Genomic DNA, 15,696 nt, shown 5'->3' with positions numbered 1-15,696 from the left:
GTGCAGTAAAGCAGTGGAAACAGGAGGCAGTGAGCAGCCTCAAAGATGAGGGAACAGTTACAGGTTCACTTTATTATAATGGAAAATAATTACAGCTTTGCATCCAGGAACCAGGCATATTCTGCCAGCTCTGTTCTGTGCCAGCAGCAAATTTTCCCCTTTAACTCAAACCTTCATGATGTCTATCACTCTGTGAGGTCGCAGCTGAAACACCTGCAGAGCGCCGACTGATCATATCTATTAAACCAGCATGAAACTGTCTCAGTTAGAGATGTGAATGTGTCTGGCACATTTTTTAAAAAACGGTACATTATCAAGTTTTACATAACACACAGTCTCCATCTGACGCCATCTGACTGATCAAAGACGGACTCTAACCTTGTTGATTCTCTGTTTCTCACAAAGCGTGGCCAACCCTGCTTCACTGGTTGCTATGCCAACTCTTGTGGTAACCAGGGAGCTGGTGGTTAGTGTGTTTCTTTTTCTCTCTCTTCTTGTGTATGTGGATTATTTTGGAGAAGCATTTCTACACATGCAGCTCTTAAAAAACAATAACCTCCCTGAGGATGTTCTTTGCTGTGACTGTTGGTATTTTATCTATTGCATCACATTTCATCATCAGTTGGCCTGAAGCTACTGTAAAGAATGATTTTTACTACATTATACATACAAATAAGTATACATGGAACACAGACTAACACAATTTCTAATTTATTTGTTATGACTTGGCCCTAACAAACTCCTCCCTTTGGGAACATCAGTTTGATCTAAGCTGTGTATCATTTACCACCATTTACACAGTGATAGGACTCGGAGCTTTTACTCGACAGTAAAAATTTCACAAGTACATGTCCTGCATTCATAATTTATCAGCGTCTGACTATACTTATACTTACAAAATGTGAAAATATTCATTATGCAGATGATGCTATTGTCTTTATCATGTTAATGTTGCTAGTAATGCATTGATCACAATGCGATTAACGTCCGTACATAAGGTTTTATCGTGTACAGATTGTACGATTTTTGCAATCTTATAAGTTTGGTGCAAGTTACACACTGTGACATGGATCTTAATAAACTTTGGTACAACATCAGTTTTGATGTATGTAGACTGAACGATGACATCACATGCTAAATCATAGGCTACGACCTACATCCATCGACTTACATCCAATGACGTCAATACGCAAGAACAAAATGTCGTCGGTGTGCGTCATCCATCTACTGTTGTGGTAAGATCACTTTTTCCCTGGATTTCAGTTTTGACTCAACAGACAGTAAGGCTTGTTGTATTTTTTTAGGCAAACTGATTTTAAGAAAACTTGCGGTACCTACAGGCCGATTAAAAGGCGTTAAGAGTCGGCAGTCACTGACGATATAAAACAGTCAACAAAACAGGTTTGTCAACACTTGCACATCATTGCAACCATGAGCGGTCCTTGAGCAAACAGTAAACGTGTGCAAAATAATTAGGCTGATAGGTCCAGTAGTTTGTGATATTAGCTGCAAACAGACGGAAAAACACACACGACCAAATGCATGATAATTCCACCAACCTACAACGCAGAGATTCACAAAATTTCCCGGTTAAAATTGTTCCCAATAAGTCATAAAGGCCCAGTCTTAATTTGATGGGATGTAATATAATTAGCCTGATTAAAACCACTATTAGGTTGAAATATTGCTAATATAATGCTTCTGAGGCTAATATCTACTTAAGTAGTTTTGAAACATGTTTGATATGGGGTTACAAATTGTAAGCATTTTGCGTATTTGATTAATCGGTAAAATTAACGATAGATTAATTATTATTTGAAAAAGTAAAACTTTGCTTGTTTCAAACGACAGCAAATGCGTTTTATCCTCAGTCAAAGCTCTCAGCAACATATTTCATATATTTTGACAGCATTTCATCCATTAATTGAATAAATTTAACATGTTCGATTAAATCCTTACTTGTTATCATCTCTATAAAAAAACTATTAAAAACAGTTTTATGAAAATAAGAAGTTTTATGAAATAAATAATATTATCTCACCGGCTGCGGGCTCTCTGGAGGGAAACAGCTTGTTGTCCAAAGTCATGCTGATGTCACAGAAGACCTCCTCCTCGTCTCGGTCGGCATCCAACTGTAAGGAGAAAAAAAAATTGTCTTTGATACTCTGTTCATTCCCAGTTCATCAGTTTGCTTTTTGACCTTTTATGTTTTTCTGCTCGAGAGCTGAACAGAAATGACAGCTACAAGACGTACACAGAAGTCACGACCCAGGCCCATGTTACAAACAAAGCGGACATGCTCAGTCCGTTAAGCTGCCGTGACATCCAGAACGAGACTCATTATGAGATCAAACATAAGAAACCAGCTCTGATGCCGATGTGCTGCACACTCGAGGGGCATTCTGTATTCAACACACATCGGAGGGAAGCTTTAATAACACTAGATTAATTAGGCTCCCCTATGTGTCAGTCGGTCTCTTTCAGATTATTCAGGGGCCGCCTGTCTTCCTTTTGCACGTGCTGTACTCGCAAAATTGACCGTGAAGAATCGGGTTTGTGAGCGAGCTAGAAGCTGATTGAGGCCGACTTCTCTTCCTTCTTAATCTGCTCTTTGGCCGTCCCTCAGTTCTCATCAGGGACGATGACGAGGAGCTGACAGGCGACCTTGTGCATACAAAAAAAAAGCGTTTAACAATAAACAGGCTGGACATAATTGCTCTGTTTCCTGATGCCTGCAGGTGTGTGATTCTCACCAGGCTCACTTTCCAAACTAAACACAGAAATGAATGAATGTCAGCTGTGGGAGTGGAGGTCAAATGGCAAAATGTGAGATAAGGATAGCCCACAAGCAACAACCAGCTTCCTCCTGGGGTTTCCATGGTAACAACCTAAAAAAAAAAGCAAAAGGAGTCTGGTGTGTTCTGTGTGGGAGAGTCCCCCCGAGCCCACCTGCATTCCTCCGGAGAGCGAGGCATTGAAAAACCCATTAGACCCGTGGATGTGTCTGGCATCGTGAACAGAGAAAAGTGACCGCAGCGTCTTTTCTAGCCAAAATTTGGTCCTACTTCAACAGAGAGGCTCCGGATAATCCATTTATATTTACAAGGAAGTGTCTGAGAGCCTTCAGAGAAAGCGTCACTTGTCAAGGACAGATTAGGAGCTCTAACTTTTTGGAGAAAAGGCTGATGATTTAATGTCATCACAGAGGCTCCTCAGACAGCAGGCGAGGGACGGGAACATGCAGTGCAGCAGAACACTGCGTTTAAATAAAAGCAAGCAAAGTGCACCTGAGTCCATTTAGGCTGATAATCAAAACTGATGCTTCATCCTCACCAGTGGTGGAACGTTACCAAGTACACTCACATACTATTACAAATTTGAGGTACTTTTACTCAATGATTTTAACTCTTAGGGACTGTTTGGTGCATTTTACCCACTTTTAATTCTTCATTTTTTTGATAATTTTGTCTGTGATCATGCATATGGCACATTTTGGCAAGACTGTGTATTTTTGCTTAATCTTGGAATTTGCAGTTCAGCTCCTAAAATAAGTCTGAAATACACAGTGGAGACAAAAAATCTTGCAAAAAATGCACCACTGAAACCCATTCAAACTGCAACTTTTGATCCCACAACAAAAAAACATGCATTGTATTATTCTGAGAGTCATTCTGGGCTTTGTAATTTTTACTATTTTCCTCCTGATTACATCTTTATTTATTTATTTATTTGACCATATTTGGCATATGAAAAAAAAGCATGCTATTTCCACTAGGTGTACTGTCACAATCAATGTTCCTGCAAATCCCTATAATACATCTACTTAGCATGGAGTATACTGAAAATAAACATAGTGTCATCATGACAAAAACCTGGCATTTAAAGGGTTAAAATTCTAAAAATGAATGAATATTTGATATATATACTGTATATATATGATAAGGACTGAAAAACAAATAAACTCAATGAAAGTAGAAAATAATATTTTTTGAAAAGTGCATTTTGTGCACAGAGCGATACAAGTTTGTATATTGTTAAAATGGGCCCTAAGGGTTAATTTCATGCCATTTTCTGATTCTCCACTGCACTTCAGAAGGCTGTTTTGTAGTTTTTACTGTTCTGCTAATTTTCGAAAACTGTAGTCACGAGTGACTTAACAAATTGAACACAAACATTAAAATATACAAGAGCAGCTGAAACAGTTAGTTAATTGATTTGATCATTAGTTGATTTATTTACTTTTTTAGCACCATTATTTTAAACACTTTTTAATATCTGTTCATGGCTTACTCATCATGTATTATTTGTAAATTATTTGCATTTGTTAAAATCAATTCCCTCTCCACATACAGAACAGAGTGTAAAATCTTTTTATGGTCCACCAGTGAGGTGAAATGAGGTAAAAACCCTCATCCACCATCTCAAAGGTCTCAGAGGAGAAATAGATTAAAGGAGGCAGATGAAGCTCTGACAGCTTGAAGCAGCAGCGTCTTTGAAACTTTTTCAGGAGCACATTTTCTGTTTGATCATTGCAATAGTTGTTCATACTGATTAGTTACAGTGCTGGTGTCTTATTTATATTCCCAGGAATAATGAAGGAACACCTCATAACTGTCCCCGGAGAGATAAGGCTCTCAGAAAGATGGAGTGAGGTGTCTTTTGTTTGTTTATATCTGCGTGGTATCTAACAGCAAGTGGAAGGAAGGCTGGAGCTCAACTCACTCACTACGTCATTAGATCGTCCTTTGTACTCGGGATGACAGGACGAAATATTATCTCTCCTTTTCTGCAATTTCCGCTTAGGCTTCATTGTGGAGGTCTCTCTGTGTGTGTGTGTGTGTGTGTGTGTGTGTGTGTGTGTGTGTGTGTTTGATAAGTTGAGTCATCAAACATGAAAAAAAAGAAACTCATTTGTACATCATCGTCACTTTTTAAACACAGAAATCTAAATGTCACAAAGTCTGTTTACGGCTCAAATGTCAAAAACGCTGCCAAAACTTTCTCACAATGACAAAAAGGGTGAGTTAATTCGACGAAAAAGTTGAGATGTTCATCGACAATTGCAATTCAGCCGACGCCGATGTGCAGTCATGAGTCACTGGATTGTTCCTTTATAAACTTATGCCTGCCTTTATTGGACCTGACATTTGAAATAAAAGGATTGCTTTCACACAAAAGCCTTTTGCAGAAGGAAAGCAATTAAGCCTCAGAGTTTATTGCTTTCATTAGAAACTATTGAGTCCTAATTACCGCGGAGCAGGAGGAACTCATCCAATCAGAAGTTAATGTAATCTTTATAATCTGCTGGTGCTCAGATACACTGTTACAGGGAGGTTAAACACTGCTTAGACAGAATAATAATATAATCAAAATTAAAAGAAAGTTTAGATGCAGCACTGTATGCAGGACTCTAGACTGCCACCAAAATGGTCATATATGCGATCATTTTTTGTGCGAGTTTAAATTTTAAACTCATCCTTTTAAAAAGCAAAGATAAATGAATCAGGTATTAACTTTAAGTGGACAGAAAACATTAAGAGTTGACACAAAAGATCTCAGGGGAGGATTTATGACTAACAGTCCATTATCCTTTAATGACGCACAGCGTTAATCGTGTTGGTTAATCTGTCCATCAGATTGTTGTCCATCCTGTCCTGACCGTTCAGGATTTACCATCAGTGGTGTGTTTTCCATTAACTCTCAAACGGCGCAAATTGAAACTGATATCAAAAACAGTCAAAAATTGGACAGCACTCCAGTTGAAGCATCTTTTATTGCCACATGAACGTTTTGGGCCAGATGTCCTTCTTCAGCATGTGCACTGGCAATAACGTAGGCTGGTTATGATTATGTTATTGCCAGTGCACATGCTGAAGAAGGGTGTTGTGAGTGCCTTGTTTTATTTTTCCAAATTGAAATTGCAATTACAAAATATGCCCAGTGGAAAACCGCAATGCAATTAATGCATTGCAATGCATAAAAAATTAATGCAAAAAAGTTTTTACTCTGGCATGAGGTGGTACTTTAGGCGATTCAAAAAAGCTATAGCTCGTATGATGTGTAACAAGAAATTACAAAGATGTCAGACCGGCTTTATTGAGTGGCCTTAATATAAATAACTAATGTGTTGGAAATCCATCGCTATGTTTATTGGAATGCTATCGCAAGAGGAGTATCGCAAGTTGCATAATATCACTCAGTGGAAACACGGTCAATTCGCAATTGTGTTGTTGAAATGTAGAAATTATTGCTTAAGTTTTGTGCAAATCTGTGATGGAAACCCACCTAGTGACAGCAAGTCAATGTCTTCAATGATGTTATGTACATTATAGGAATCACAAGGAGAATACGTGCTGGTGGTAAACGGACTGTTGAAAAAAAAATCTGACTACTCCAGTTTCACGTGGATAAAGATCATATTTCGTAGTCTGATTGAAAAGTTTTCTCCTCTGCCTGTTTTTCAGTGTTTAAAAAAAAATGCGACATTTAGCTAAAAGGAACCTAAGAACATTTCAAGGGTCTTTTCACACTCGTAAACACTTAAAACGTGATGCACTCAAAGTCTCACAGTCCAGTGTGCAATAAAACATCCGAAGCCAAAGAGCTGAAGGACAAGATGCACGTCTTTAATGTCGGTGGAAACAAAGCAAACCCTGTCAGCATGCCCTCCTCCACACATCTACTGTAAATGTAGATATAAATATACTTTTCCTCGTCAAAGCTCTTATGATTTCTCCAAGAACAAGGACGGCCTGAGTGCTCAGTGCGGACATTATTTGTCATGATTTTATTCTTTTTAAGCTTCAGACTGAGCCATTCTTTTGTTTTCTGGGGAGTTGAGTCTGTGTGATTGCAAAGACAATTTGACAAGCAAGAAGAAACAGGGATTGACGCTGTGCGTCTGCAGTGGCACCACAAAGAGAGCAGCAACATCAATTTACAGGAGGGACTATCCGTCGATAAGCTCTCAAAACGTTGAAATCACTGGAGTGAGGACTGCAGACTGCTTTCATTCACAGGAAACAAGGGGAAACTGGTTATACCCAAGGTGTTTTAAAGACACCACACGTCAGATTGCAAAGGGACGTTAGAGCTGTAAGGGATCTTGGTATGTTGTGTTTTGTTCTGTTTTTGACACACTGCACTTCAAGCAGTTGTCCGTATGTTGTTTCTTGCATAAGGCCCATTGTTTTTAAATTATGGGTGTTAGCCGACAGTCTCATCCAGACCAACCTCAGTATTCCTAACTGACTCTTACTAAAGCGGTAATAGTGACGAGTGCCAAAGTGCCCTAATGATGGAGCTAAAACTGTAGCTACAATAGTTTTGACTTTGTATTTCTGCATAAAATCAACCAAATATGCAACAATCCAGTCAACTCAGTCTTTGGACAAAGTAAGACACTTGGAGAGACGACACACTATGTTCTGTGTTTTGACACTTTACAGAATAACTGATTAACTGATTGATTATTTGCAGAAAAACAGCAAAAATTTGGGACAACTGTGATTTAAATGATAAATTGATGAAAATGCCAGTAAATACACGCTCCTCAAAATGTATCCTGCATCTGGCCCAATACATGCTGGGAGAGACACATGTGGACAGAACAGATGGTTAGAAGAATTATTGGAAGTCAATATTTCAGAATAAATTGGAAAAGATACCGGACAGGAGGACATACATGTTTTTTTTTTGCAATACAAAATTTAATTCCAGAGCGTCTGGGGTCCCCGAGTCATTAAGTACATTTTCACTTTTACTCGTACAGCATCAACCGCAAAGAGATAAAGTGAAAAAGAGAGCGCTGACACATAAGCTGCCAGCTCAGACTTCTGCAGGGCGTCTGATTAAATTTTCATTTCATTTCTTTTCAGCATTAATGTGAGATCCACTGGAGATCATTCTGAGCATCTGATTTTAGGAAGCCCCGAGTCAAGACTCTAAAAGCACGCAAACAAAATCTCGTTTTCACAGTAAAGGAGCTGTTCAGTATTCCCTGTGCTGCGAGCGAGACGACACTGCGCTGAGACTCAGACAGATCAATACGACTGAGAAGTGGGCAGCCGCGTCCTGTTGGCTGCAGGAGCAAATCGCTCTACTAGCACCTGCCTCACATATACCGAGGGGGACTCGATGCTCCTCTACACCAGACCACACAATCTAATGAAGATCCCTGCGGTCTCCAATTAACGCAATCCCAGCAGTGTCAGTCTGCGTTTCAGCTCGCACAACAATCAGGAGCTCAACAGAAACAGTTTGGGAACCTTGTTAACTTTCTGTATTTTGTGTGTGTGTTAGGAATGATTCTGAATATCGTTGGTTATGTTGACATGATAACTGTGAACATGCTGGTTTATGCTGGTTAATGTCATCTTTGTTTATAGAAACTATATAACAATAACTATAGTTTATAGTTTACGCCATTAGTGAGCTGGCTGTTGCTTTTCATTTCGTCAGCTGTATTTTCTTCGGAGAGGTTTCCACTCTTCGATGCAGTGAAAGTAGGGCAGGTTTCCATTAACCCTCAAATTGCGCAAATTGAAATTGTGCATACAAAATGCGCCAAATGGAAACACACCTTAATCTCGAAAAAAATCCTGTTTATCTCAAAAAAGTTTATATGCTCACATGAGGTGGCATTTCAGATGATTTAAAAAAGGCTATATTTCGCAAAACTGCAATGGAAACACCCTTTTTATTGATGCCATTGAACCCAAAGAAGACGAAAAAGTACAAGAAAGTCACATGACATTCAACAAAACATGGCTCGGTGTGTGTGGATGGAGGAAGTGACCGAAATCTTCTTAAAGACAAAGAAATTACGGCCAAATTAGACTGGCTTTATTGAGTGGCTGCAATAGCAATAAACCTACCAATATTTTGGAAATCCATTGCCATGGTTACTGGAATGTTATCGCGAGAGGAAAGTCATCTAATATTGCGAGACAAGTAACATAACATCACTCAGTGTAAACGCAGTCACCTCGCAATTGCGTTTTATCGAAATTTCGAAAATGTCTCTGTAATGCAAACACAAACGGACGTACGTCCATAAGACTCACCGTAACAATAAGGCCCCTCTCCTGGAAGTATTTGACCAGAGGAATGGTGTTTTGTTTGAAATTGGTCAGGCGGCGGTCGATGGCTTTGGGGTTGTCGTCCGGTCGTCCCTGCTGCTCGGCTCGTTTCTGCAGCCTCTCCTTCAAACGGTGGTTGGTGCAGGCCAGGAACATGACCAGGTCAGGAGTGCAGATCTATCCGGAGAGAGACAAAGAAGTGTGAAACGTCAAAGTCGAACCTTCATTCGTACGTGATGTTCGCGAGCTGACCCTGACAGAGCTCTGTCTCAGATGCAAACTCGGAGAATGAGCTCGGGGTTGGCCTCATTTTTAAAATTCAGTGTAGTCGGGTCAAAATGTCAAAAATGCAATTCACACCAGGATACAGACTTCATTCTCAGTACAGTCTAATGAGAATGGAGTTGTTTTTTTTTTGACGGGAGTTTTTGAATTTTGAAGTGTCCACCGGCTGAATTTCACAGGATTGAATCAGTTTTAAGATTGTAGCCTTGAAAACAGCCTGCAGCTGCCGCACTCTTCATGAAATTGTAAAACAGGTGGGATCATGAGTCAGTGGGATGTACTTTTTTCAGCATTGTATCACAGAAAAGATGGAGATTGTAGACAATAACAGGAAAGTTTCTTTTTTTTCGTGACTTGAGTAGCAACAAATGACATTATAGGTGTGATCACACATGCAGCCTTTTTTCCGACATTGTGACGGCGGTTTTCTATTTAGAGATCAGGCATGAATAGGAGCCAGTTAATAAGTACAATTCAACAGCTTCAGATGCAAAATCCCCTCATAACGTCCGCATGTGTGAAAAAAAGGTGTCGTTACTCATTATTCTTTATTGCTACCACAACCACAAAACTTCAGCTGATGATTTCTTATCATACAAATAATTGTTTTAGTGTTGTTTTACTTCCTACTCTTCTGCACATATTTAATTTTAAGCAGCTTGTTTGAAAACAACTTTAAATCTATTGTGATGTTTACAGGTCCCCTAGATCAGATTCAGTCTTTTGTCTTTTTTATTGTGAAGGAGGAGGGTGCAAAATAAAATCAAAACGCCCAGTCCACAGAGAAACATTTGTCTTTAAAACGAGCAGTCGTGACTTCTTTATAAAGGTAGAAACTGCTGCTTTAGTGCCATGTTTCAAATGACATTTTTAAATGTATCTGGATGGATTCCCCTCTAATTGATTCATTTTACTGTGTTCGATGTCATGTCGAAGTCGATGTCTTCACCATCATTTCGTGCCATACAGCAGAACCATGTGATTCGAGTACCAGTGATACCAGTGTGTGCAATAATAAGGAGACCCTAAGGGAGAAACATCTTCCTATGCAATATGGGCTTATATTCCAGGAATGCCATATATTTGACACTGTGCACGAGTGCTTTCAACTAACAGCACATTCGCTACAGAGGGTAAATATCCTTTATAATAATATTAGCGCCACGCAGGCAGCTCAGCAGATTTTTTTTTTATTTGACAAGGAAAAACTAAATTAAAACAAATACTGTACAAATATTCCTTCATTTTATTCCACTCAGAGATAACAAAACAGTTGCATTCAGGCTGAAAATGTGTGTAGCCCTACTTTTTTACCACACAGAAATTGTTAAAGAACTGGACTGAAACACAGAACTGATCCATCCCTACTTGTGTGTGATATGCTGTATTTCAAGTCCTTATGGCCTCTCCAGGTGTTGATTTGAATTTGTGTACTCTGAATGTACTCTGTACTCTGCTTATTCGCCTCTGATTGTGTTTCTGTTTTGCAGAGAACCCACTGGTGTACTGCGTGCGCCTGGCTCAGGTGCTGGTCTACGTCTGCACCGGTATGGTGCCAGGCTAAGGGTCCCACCTTGCCGAACAGCCACAGCGCCAGCTCACGCTTCTGCTGCCAGTTCATCACTGCTGTCATCACCTTCTATGACCTCAACACAGGTGAGTAACACAAAAGTACTAAAACAACTAAAAAACTGGGACCGAGACTCAGTATTTCCAGGATTTCTCAGGCTTTTTTTGGGGATCGATGTGGCCTTAAATGGGCCTCAAAATGAGCTCGACTGCTTTTGTTTTACAAACTCCAGCACACAAAAACATTCCTTAGTAACCAATGAGAACGTGAAGTAAACATGCTGACGTGTGCACCGGCTATTTAAAGATCGGTGAAGGATGCTGTTATCTAATGCAAAGCAGCATCAAAGGGAAATAACTCGGTTTCTATGGCTCTGACCTCTTAAGGTGAGACCGTTTTATAAAGAGGGCGGAGAGTTAAACACTCTCCTCGTCTCAACTGGTCATCACCAATGGGAACTTCTCTCCATAAAAAGCATCAGGGGAGCTTTATTACTATTCATACTCTGTTGTTTGTTTTCCTGCTTTGTTGGATGAAATGCACACAATGAACACTGCAGAGTCTGCACTTGATGTGGTGCACACCCAGAGCCAAAAATAGCTCTGAAGGTGATGTTTATTAAGGTGCACACCACTCAAGCAACTCAATTTGAGTCTTGCAAATCAAAGTTTACGTTTCCATAGTGACAACAGCGATGCCCTTGTTTGTCCCTCCCCCTCCCTTCAGTTTTAGCTGCTAATATGAAGCAGTCATCGGTCACTGCAGGTGTTTTGTGACGAGTTATTAGATTTCTAATCGTTAAAATGTCTCCGGAAATGTATTATCATCGCATCACGTAAGAGCATCTATTTTCAGAAACGGCTCTAATGCCGGCAGTTGTGTCACTGATGCTATCTCTCTTGGTTAAAGGCCAGGAAGCGTGTGGTATGTAGGCTTCCTCTCTAACACACAGACACAGAGTTCTAAAAAAGGTGCATAAGCTGGCAGATGTTGACTTGATCGCTGTGCCTAAAACGACAGCTTTTAGGGATGTTCTGCTCGATCAGATTCAAGGACTAAAATTCGTCTTCCTGCTCTGCTGCAATATCTTTTATAAAGCTGTGAATGTAAAAGCTGGATGATACTGATACTTTCACTTATAATCCTTTTTCAAACAAAACGTGTACGTGGATTTTTATAACCCTCTGAAAACTGGATCACTTTCCTTGTGTTGCATTCAGATGCCTTTCAAAAGCATTTAAAATTTTCAACCCTCAGCCAAGTGGTTTGATTTCTCTGAGAACATGGGGAAGAAAGGCACTGAGCAACTTGGCAATAAAAGTCCTGCGAATTGCAAAAAATGGTTGGCTATACAGAATAATTAGAATTTTCAAGCAGTTCTTCCAGGTTATTTCCTTGTTTGTTGGTTGTATTTTGCATGTTTTACTCTCCAGTTTTTTGTGCTAATTTCCAGCTTGGTATTAACTTTTTACTAATTTCTGAGCCATTTTTTCTGAAATTGCTTATTGCCTCCTTCCCATGTTTCTGAGATAAATCAGGCCAGTTTGCCAAGGTTTTAAAAGGTTAAACTGGGTAAACCTGCTAAAATTTGCTATAGACTACTTTCCAATTGCTAGTGGAGCAGAGCTGTGTACAAGACTGTGCTGCTGACAAGTATGCCTTTCTGTGTGTGTGTGTGTGTGTGTGTGTATGTGTGTGTGTGTGTGTGTTCTTTTAGCGCACTAGTTCATCGTCATAGTCAGGTTGGCAAACAGGTAAACAGCAGTCAGCAGCATAGATGGATGCCTGTAAAAAACTTTACGGTGGTTACTTTCGACTCTCTTTCAAACTCGCTGCAGACTAATTTGGATTGATGTTTTAGTGCTGCTTAGGTGGAGACAGATGGTAATTAGTGTCATCGCATCATTGCATCTCGCAGGTAAAGGGGCTAAAATTAGTCTGTTCATTCAGGTGTTGTGTTTCCATCAATGTCGACTGGAGATGCAGGTGTGAATGCCGACTATCACCTTTACCATTACATTAATAAAACAGATGTTAGTGGGGTTTATTTGGTACAGTGGAAAAGAGGCTTTACAAAATATAGTATATATATAATTTAAGGGATTTGAGGAATGTATCTGACACATTGAACATCATACAAGAAAGGATATTTGAACAAATGTTTTCTCTTTTTTGTTTATATCCATGGTTTGTCCTCATTTTGTTAGTACTGATTTCTGGGATTCAACGTTTTCCTATTTTTGCTCTTCCCTTAAATAAGATGAAATTTTACAAGTGGTCGAGAGCACTTTTACCAGGATAAAAGAAAAACATCTGTTTTTTTCAAAGTCCAAAACTTGTTTGTCAAACAAAATGAAACATAAGAATAGATTTGGATAGTGAAGAATGTTTGTTGACATTATTTGTTAGGGTTTGACTTCTGCCATTGTTTCTTTTACCAGAAAATTAAAAGAAAATGTGAGAAAATTAATATAATAATATAATTCCATCCGCATATAATATTAGAGAATATTGCTGCATCTGGCCCATTCACCGAATAGTACATTTAGTTTTAAATATATATTTTAAACATATATATATATATATATATATATATTACTCCAGCTGCACAAATGAATCATAATGGATTCTTTTCTGAAACTGATCTTAAAGCTACTGTATAAAAAGAAACAGCTGATGTCTGGCATCAGTCCAGTGTTTGCCTTTTCTTCATCTCATTCTGCCTTTTTAAGCCTGTGGAGCTGCTGGCTATCAGTCGTCTCCATCTGTCTCCATGAGCCGGAGCGTTCTGGGGTCGTTTCCTTTCCATCCGCATCCAACAGTTCTCATGGAGAACAAGTCAAGTGTGTTTTATTTATACAACCCAGTATCACAAATCCCAAATTTGACTCAGGGGGCTTTACGATCTGTACAGCACATGACATCCTTGTATCTTTAGACCCTCGATTTGTATTTGGAAAAAATCCCTTAGGAAAAACCCCAACAGACTCTTCATTTTGTCTCAGGGAGCCTCGAAAAGAATTAATCTCACTTGTCCAAACAAACAGAACTAAAGCAAACACATCATTTGTCCATAAGTGCTTAGTCCTGATGGCAGCCCAATCACCAGAACATGGTTTCATATTGTATGTTTTTGCAAACCATGAAAACATTTGAACATTAATTTGTAAAAAAATTATTATGGTAAAGGTGTGGTTAGGCAAAAAAAAAACCCACTCATGGTTAGGAAAAGACCATGTTTTATCTTAAAAACATCCACTTTTGGTGGCACAAGCTGGAAGCTGATGGAAAAGCAGGGCTTAGTGGCTTAAATGCCGCTGGGAAACACTATTGTGTTTGTGAAAAATACCAAGGTTTGATGGCTTTAATGCCACTGGGCAGTGCAGCTGCTGCTGGGAAACACTGCAATGTGTCAGTGAAAAACACCCAGGTTTGGTGCCACAAACACTGCTGGGAAAGGCTATGATGTGCTGCCAGAAACAGCCAGCTTCAATTAAAACATTGGGATTCAGTGCGGCCAACACAGGAAGTGGAACACTAAAAACACGGCAAAAGTTTGCCAAAATAACTGGTGTTGTTGCTTGTTGGTCTTGAACTGTGGTCTGCAGCTTGACAGCCATCTCACCCTATGTGTCACACCATTCACCATCCCCTCCACCTCACAACGACAAAATCAGCCCATAAACTGCATCACCTTAAAAATGTTAATATGCTACATATCTAATGTATCCATGGTTTGCAGAAACATGCGATGCAGACATTTTTTTGTGGCGGCTGGGTAGCTGGGTGATTAATTAAGCGATCAAAATAGTTAGTCAGTTGACTTAGAATTGGTTGATCTTTTCAGCCCAAGTTCTGTGTCTGTTTTTAAATGTCTCCTACACTTTTCTTGCTCATTCTTTGTGGATATGTATCTCGGTGCAACTTCACAGAAAATGAAAGGAGTGTATTTATTATTTGATCAAAGCGTGAGAGCTTTGTGTGCTTGCTAAAGGAAGAATTATATAACATTGCCATCTTTGAGACTTCCCCTTTTAAGCCTCCAGAAGTCTCACAGGAGGAGGTGGATGAAGCCATGTGCACTTGCAATATGCAGTAATGAATTCTTCTCAGCACATAATGTTGAATTCCCCTCTGATGCTGGAGAGGAGCGCGCAAAGACTAAACAAACAAAGAAATGTTGCTCTGTTTTTTGTTGTTTTGTCCTTTTTGTTATATGATGAATGAGTGCGTACGAGTTGACAAGCGGCAAATTGATCGATCGGTCTCAACCTTGGGCCATTTGGCATTCTATCACAATCACTGTCATCATCACTCGCTGTCTTGATTCTTTATCTTTTGTTTGTTGACCGGTTGTCACATCAGAGTAAATATTGTTTTTTTTTTTTGTTCAACTTACAATCCAAAACCCAAAGATATGTAATTTACAGCAGAGAAAAGCATCAAATCTTCACATTTGAGTGGCAGTAACCAGCGCATGTTTGGCAGTTTTCCTCGATAAACAACTTTCTGTGATCATTTAATTGTCAAAATTGATAGAGAGGTGTGAGTGTTGTGGATTTAGATGCACACAGACAGATTGACAGGGTCGAATAGATAAACTGACACCTCTGTAGTCAATAGGTGTGGAGGTAAAAAGCCTCGGAGCAAGGATGAAGGGGATAGATTGTCTCTTCGGGCAGCTTTAAAGAGGAGCGCGACGGTTGTGGCGTCCCACCGGAGCAGTTCATAAATGGTTGCTGTGATGTTGTAAAGGGCAGA

At 39.5% G+C, this 15,696-nt stretch overlaps 1 protein-coding gene across 1 annotated transcript in view; it reads right to left on the bottom strand.

Moving 5' to 3' along the window:
- Positions 1 to 15,696, bottom strand: part of ak5 (adenylate kinase 5) — a 90,367-nt gene that overhangs the window by 43,985 nt on the left and 30,686 nt on the right. The window contains exons 6-7 of the mRNA XM_042496988.1: positions 9,066 to 9,257; positions 2,042 to 2,132 (exon numbers count right to left, since the gene is read on the bottom strand). Of these exons, the coding sequence (XP_042352922.1) occupies positions 2,042 to 2,132; positions 9,066 to 9,257 (283 nt within the window). The remainder of the gene's footprint in view (positions 1 to 2,041; positions 2,133 to 9,065; positions 9,258 to 15,696) is intronic.

The sequence above is a fragment of the Plectropomus leopardus genome, chromosome 12 (genome assembly GCF_008729295.1).
Source record: "Plectropomus leopardus isolate mb chromosome 12, YSFRI_Pleo_2.0, whole genome shotgun sequence".
Lineage (NCBI taxonomy): Eukaryota > Metazoa > Chordata > Actinopteri > Perciformes > Serranidae > Plectropomus > Plectropomus leopardus.
The sequence above is the reverse complement of the archived record's forward strand: the minus strand, read 5'-3'. Positions and strand labels throughout refer to the sequence as shown.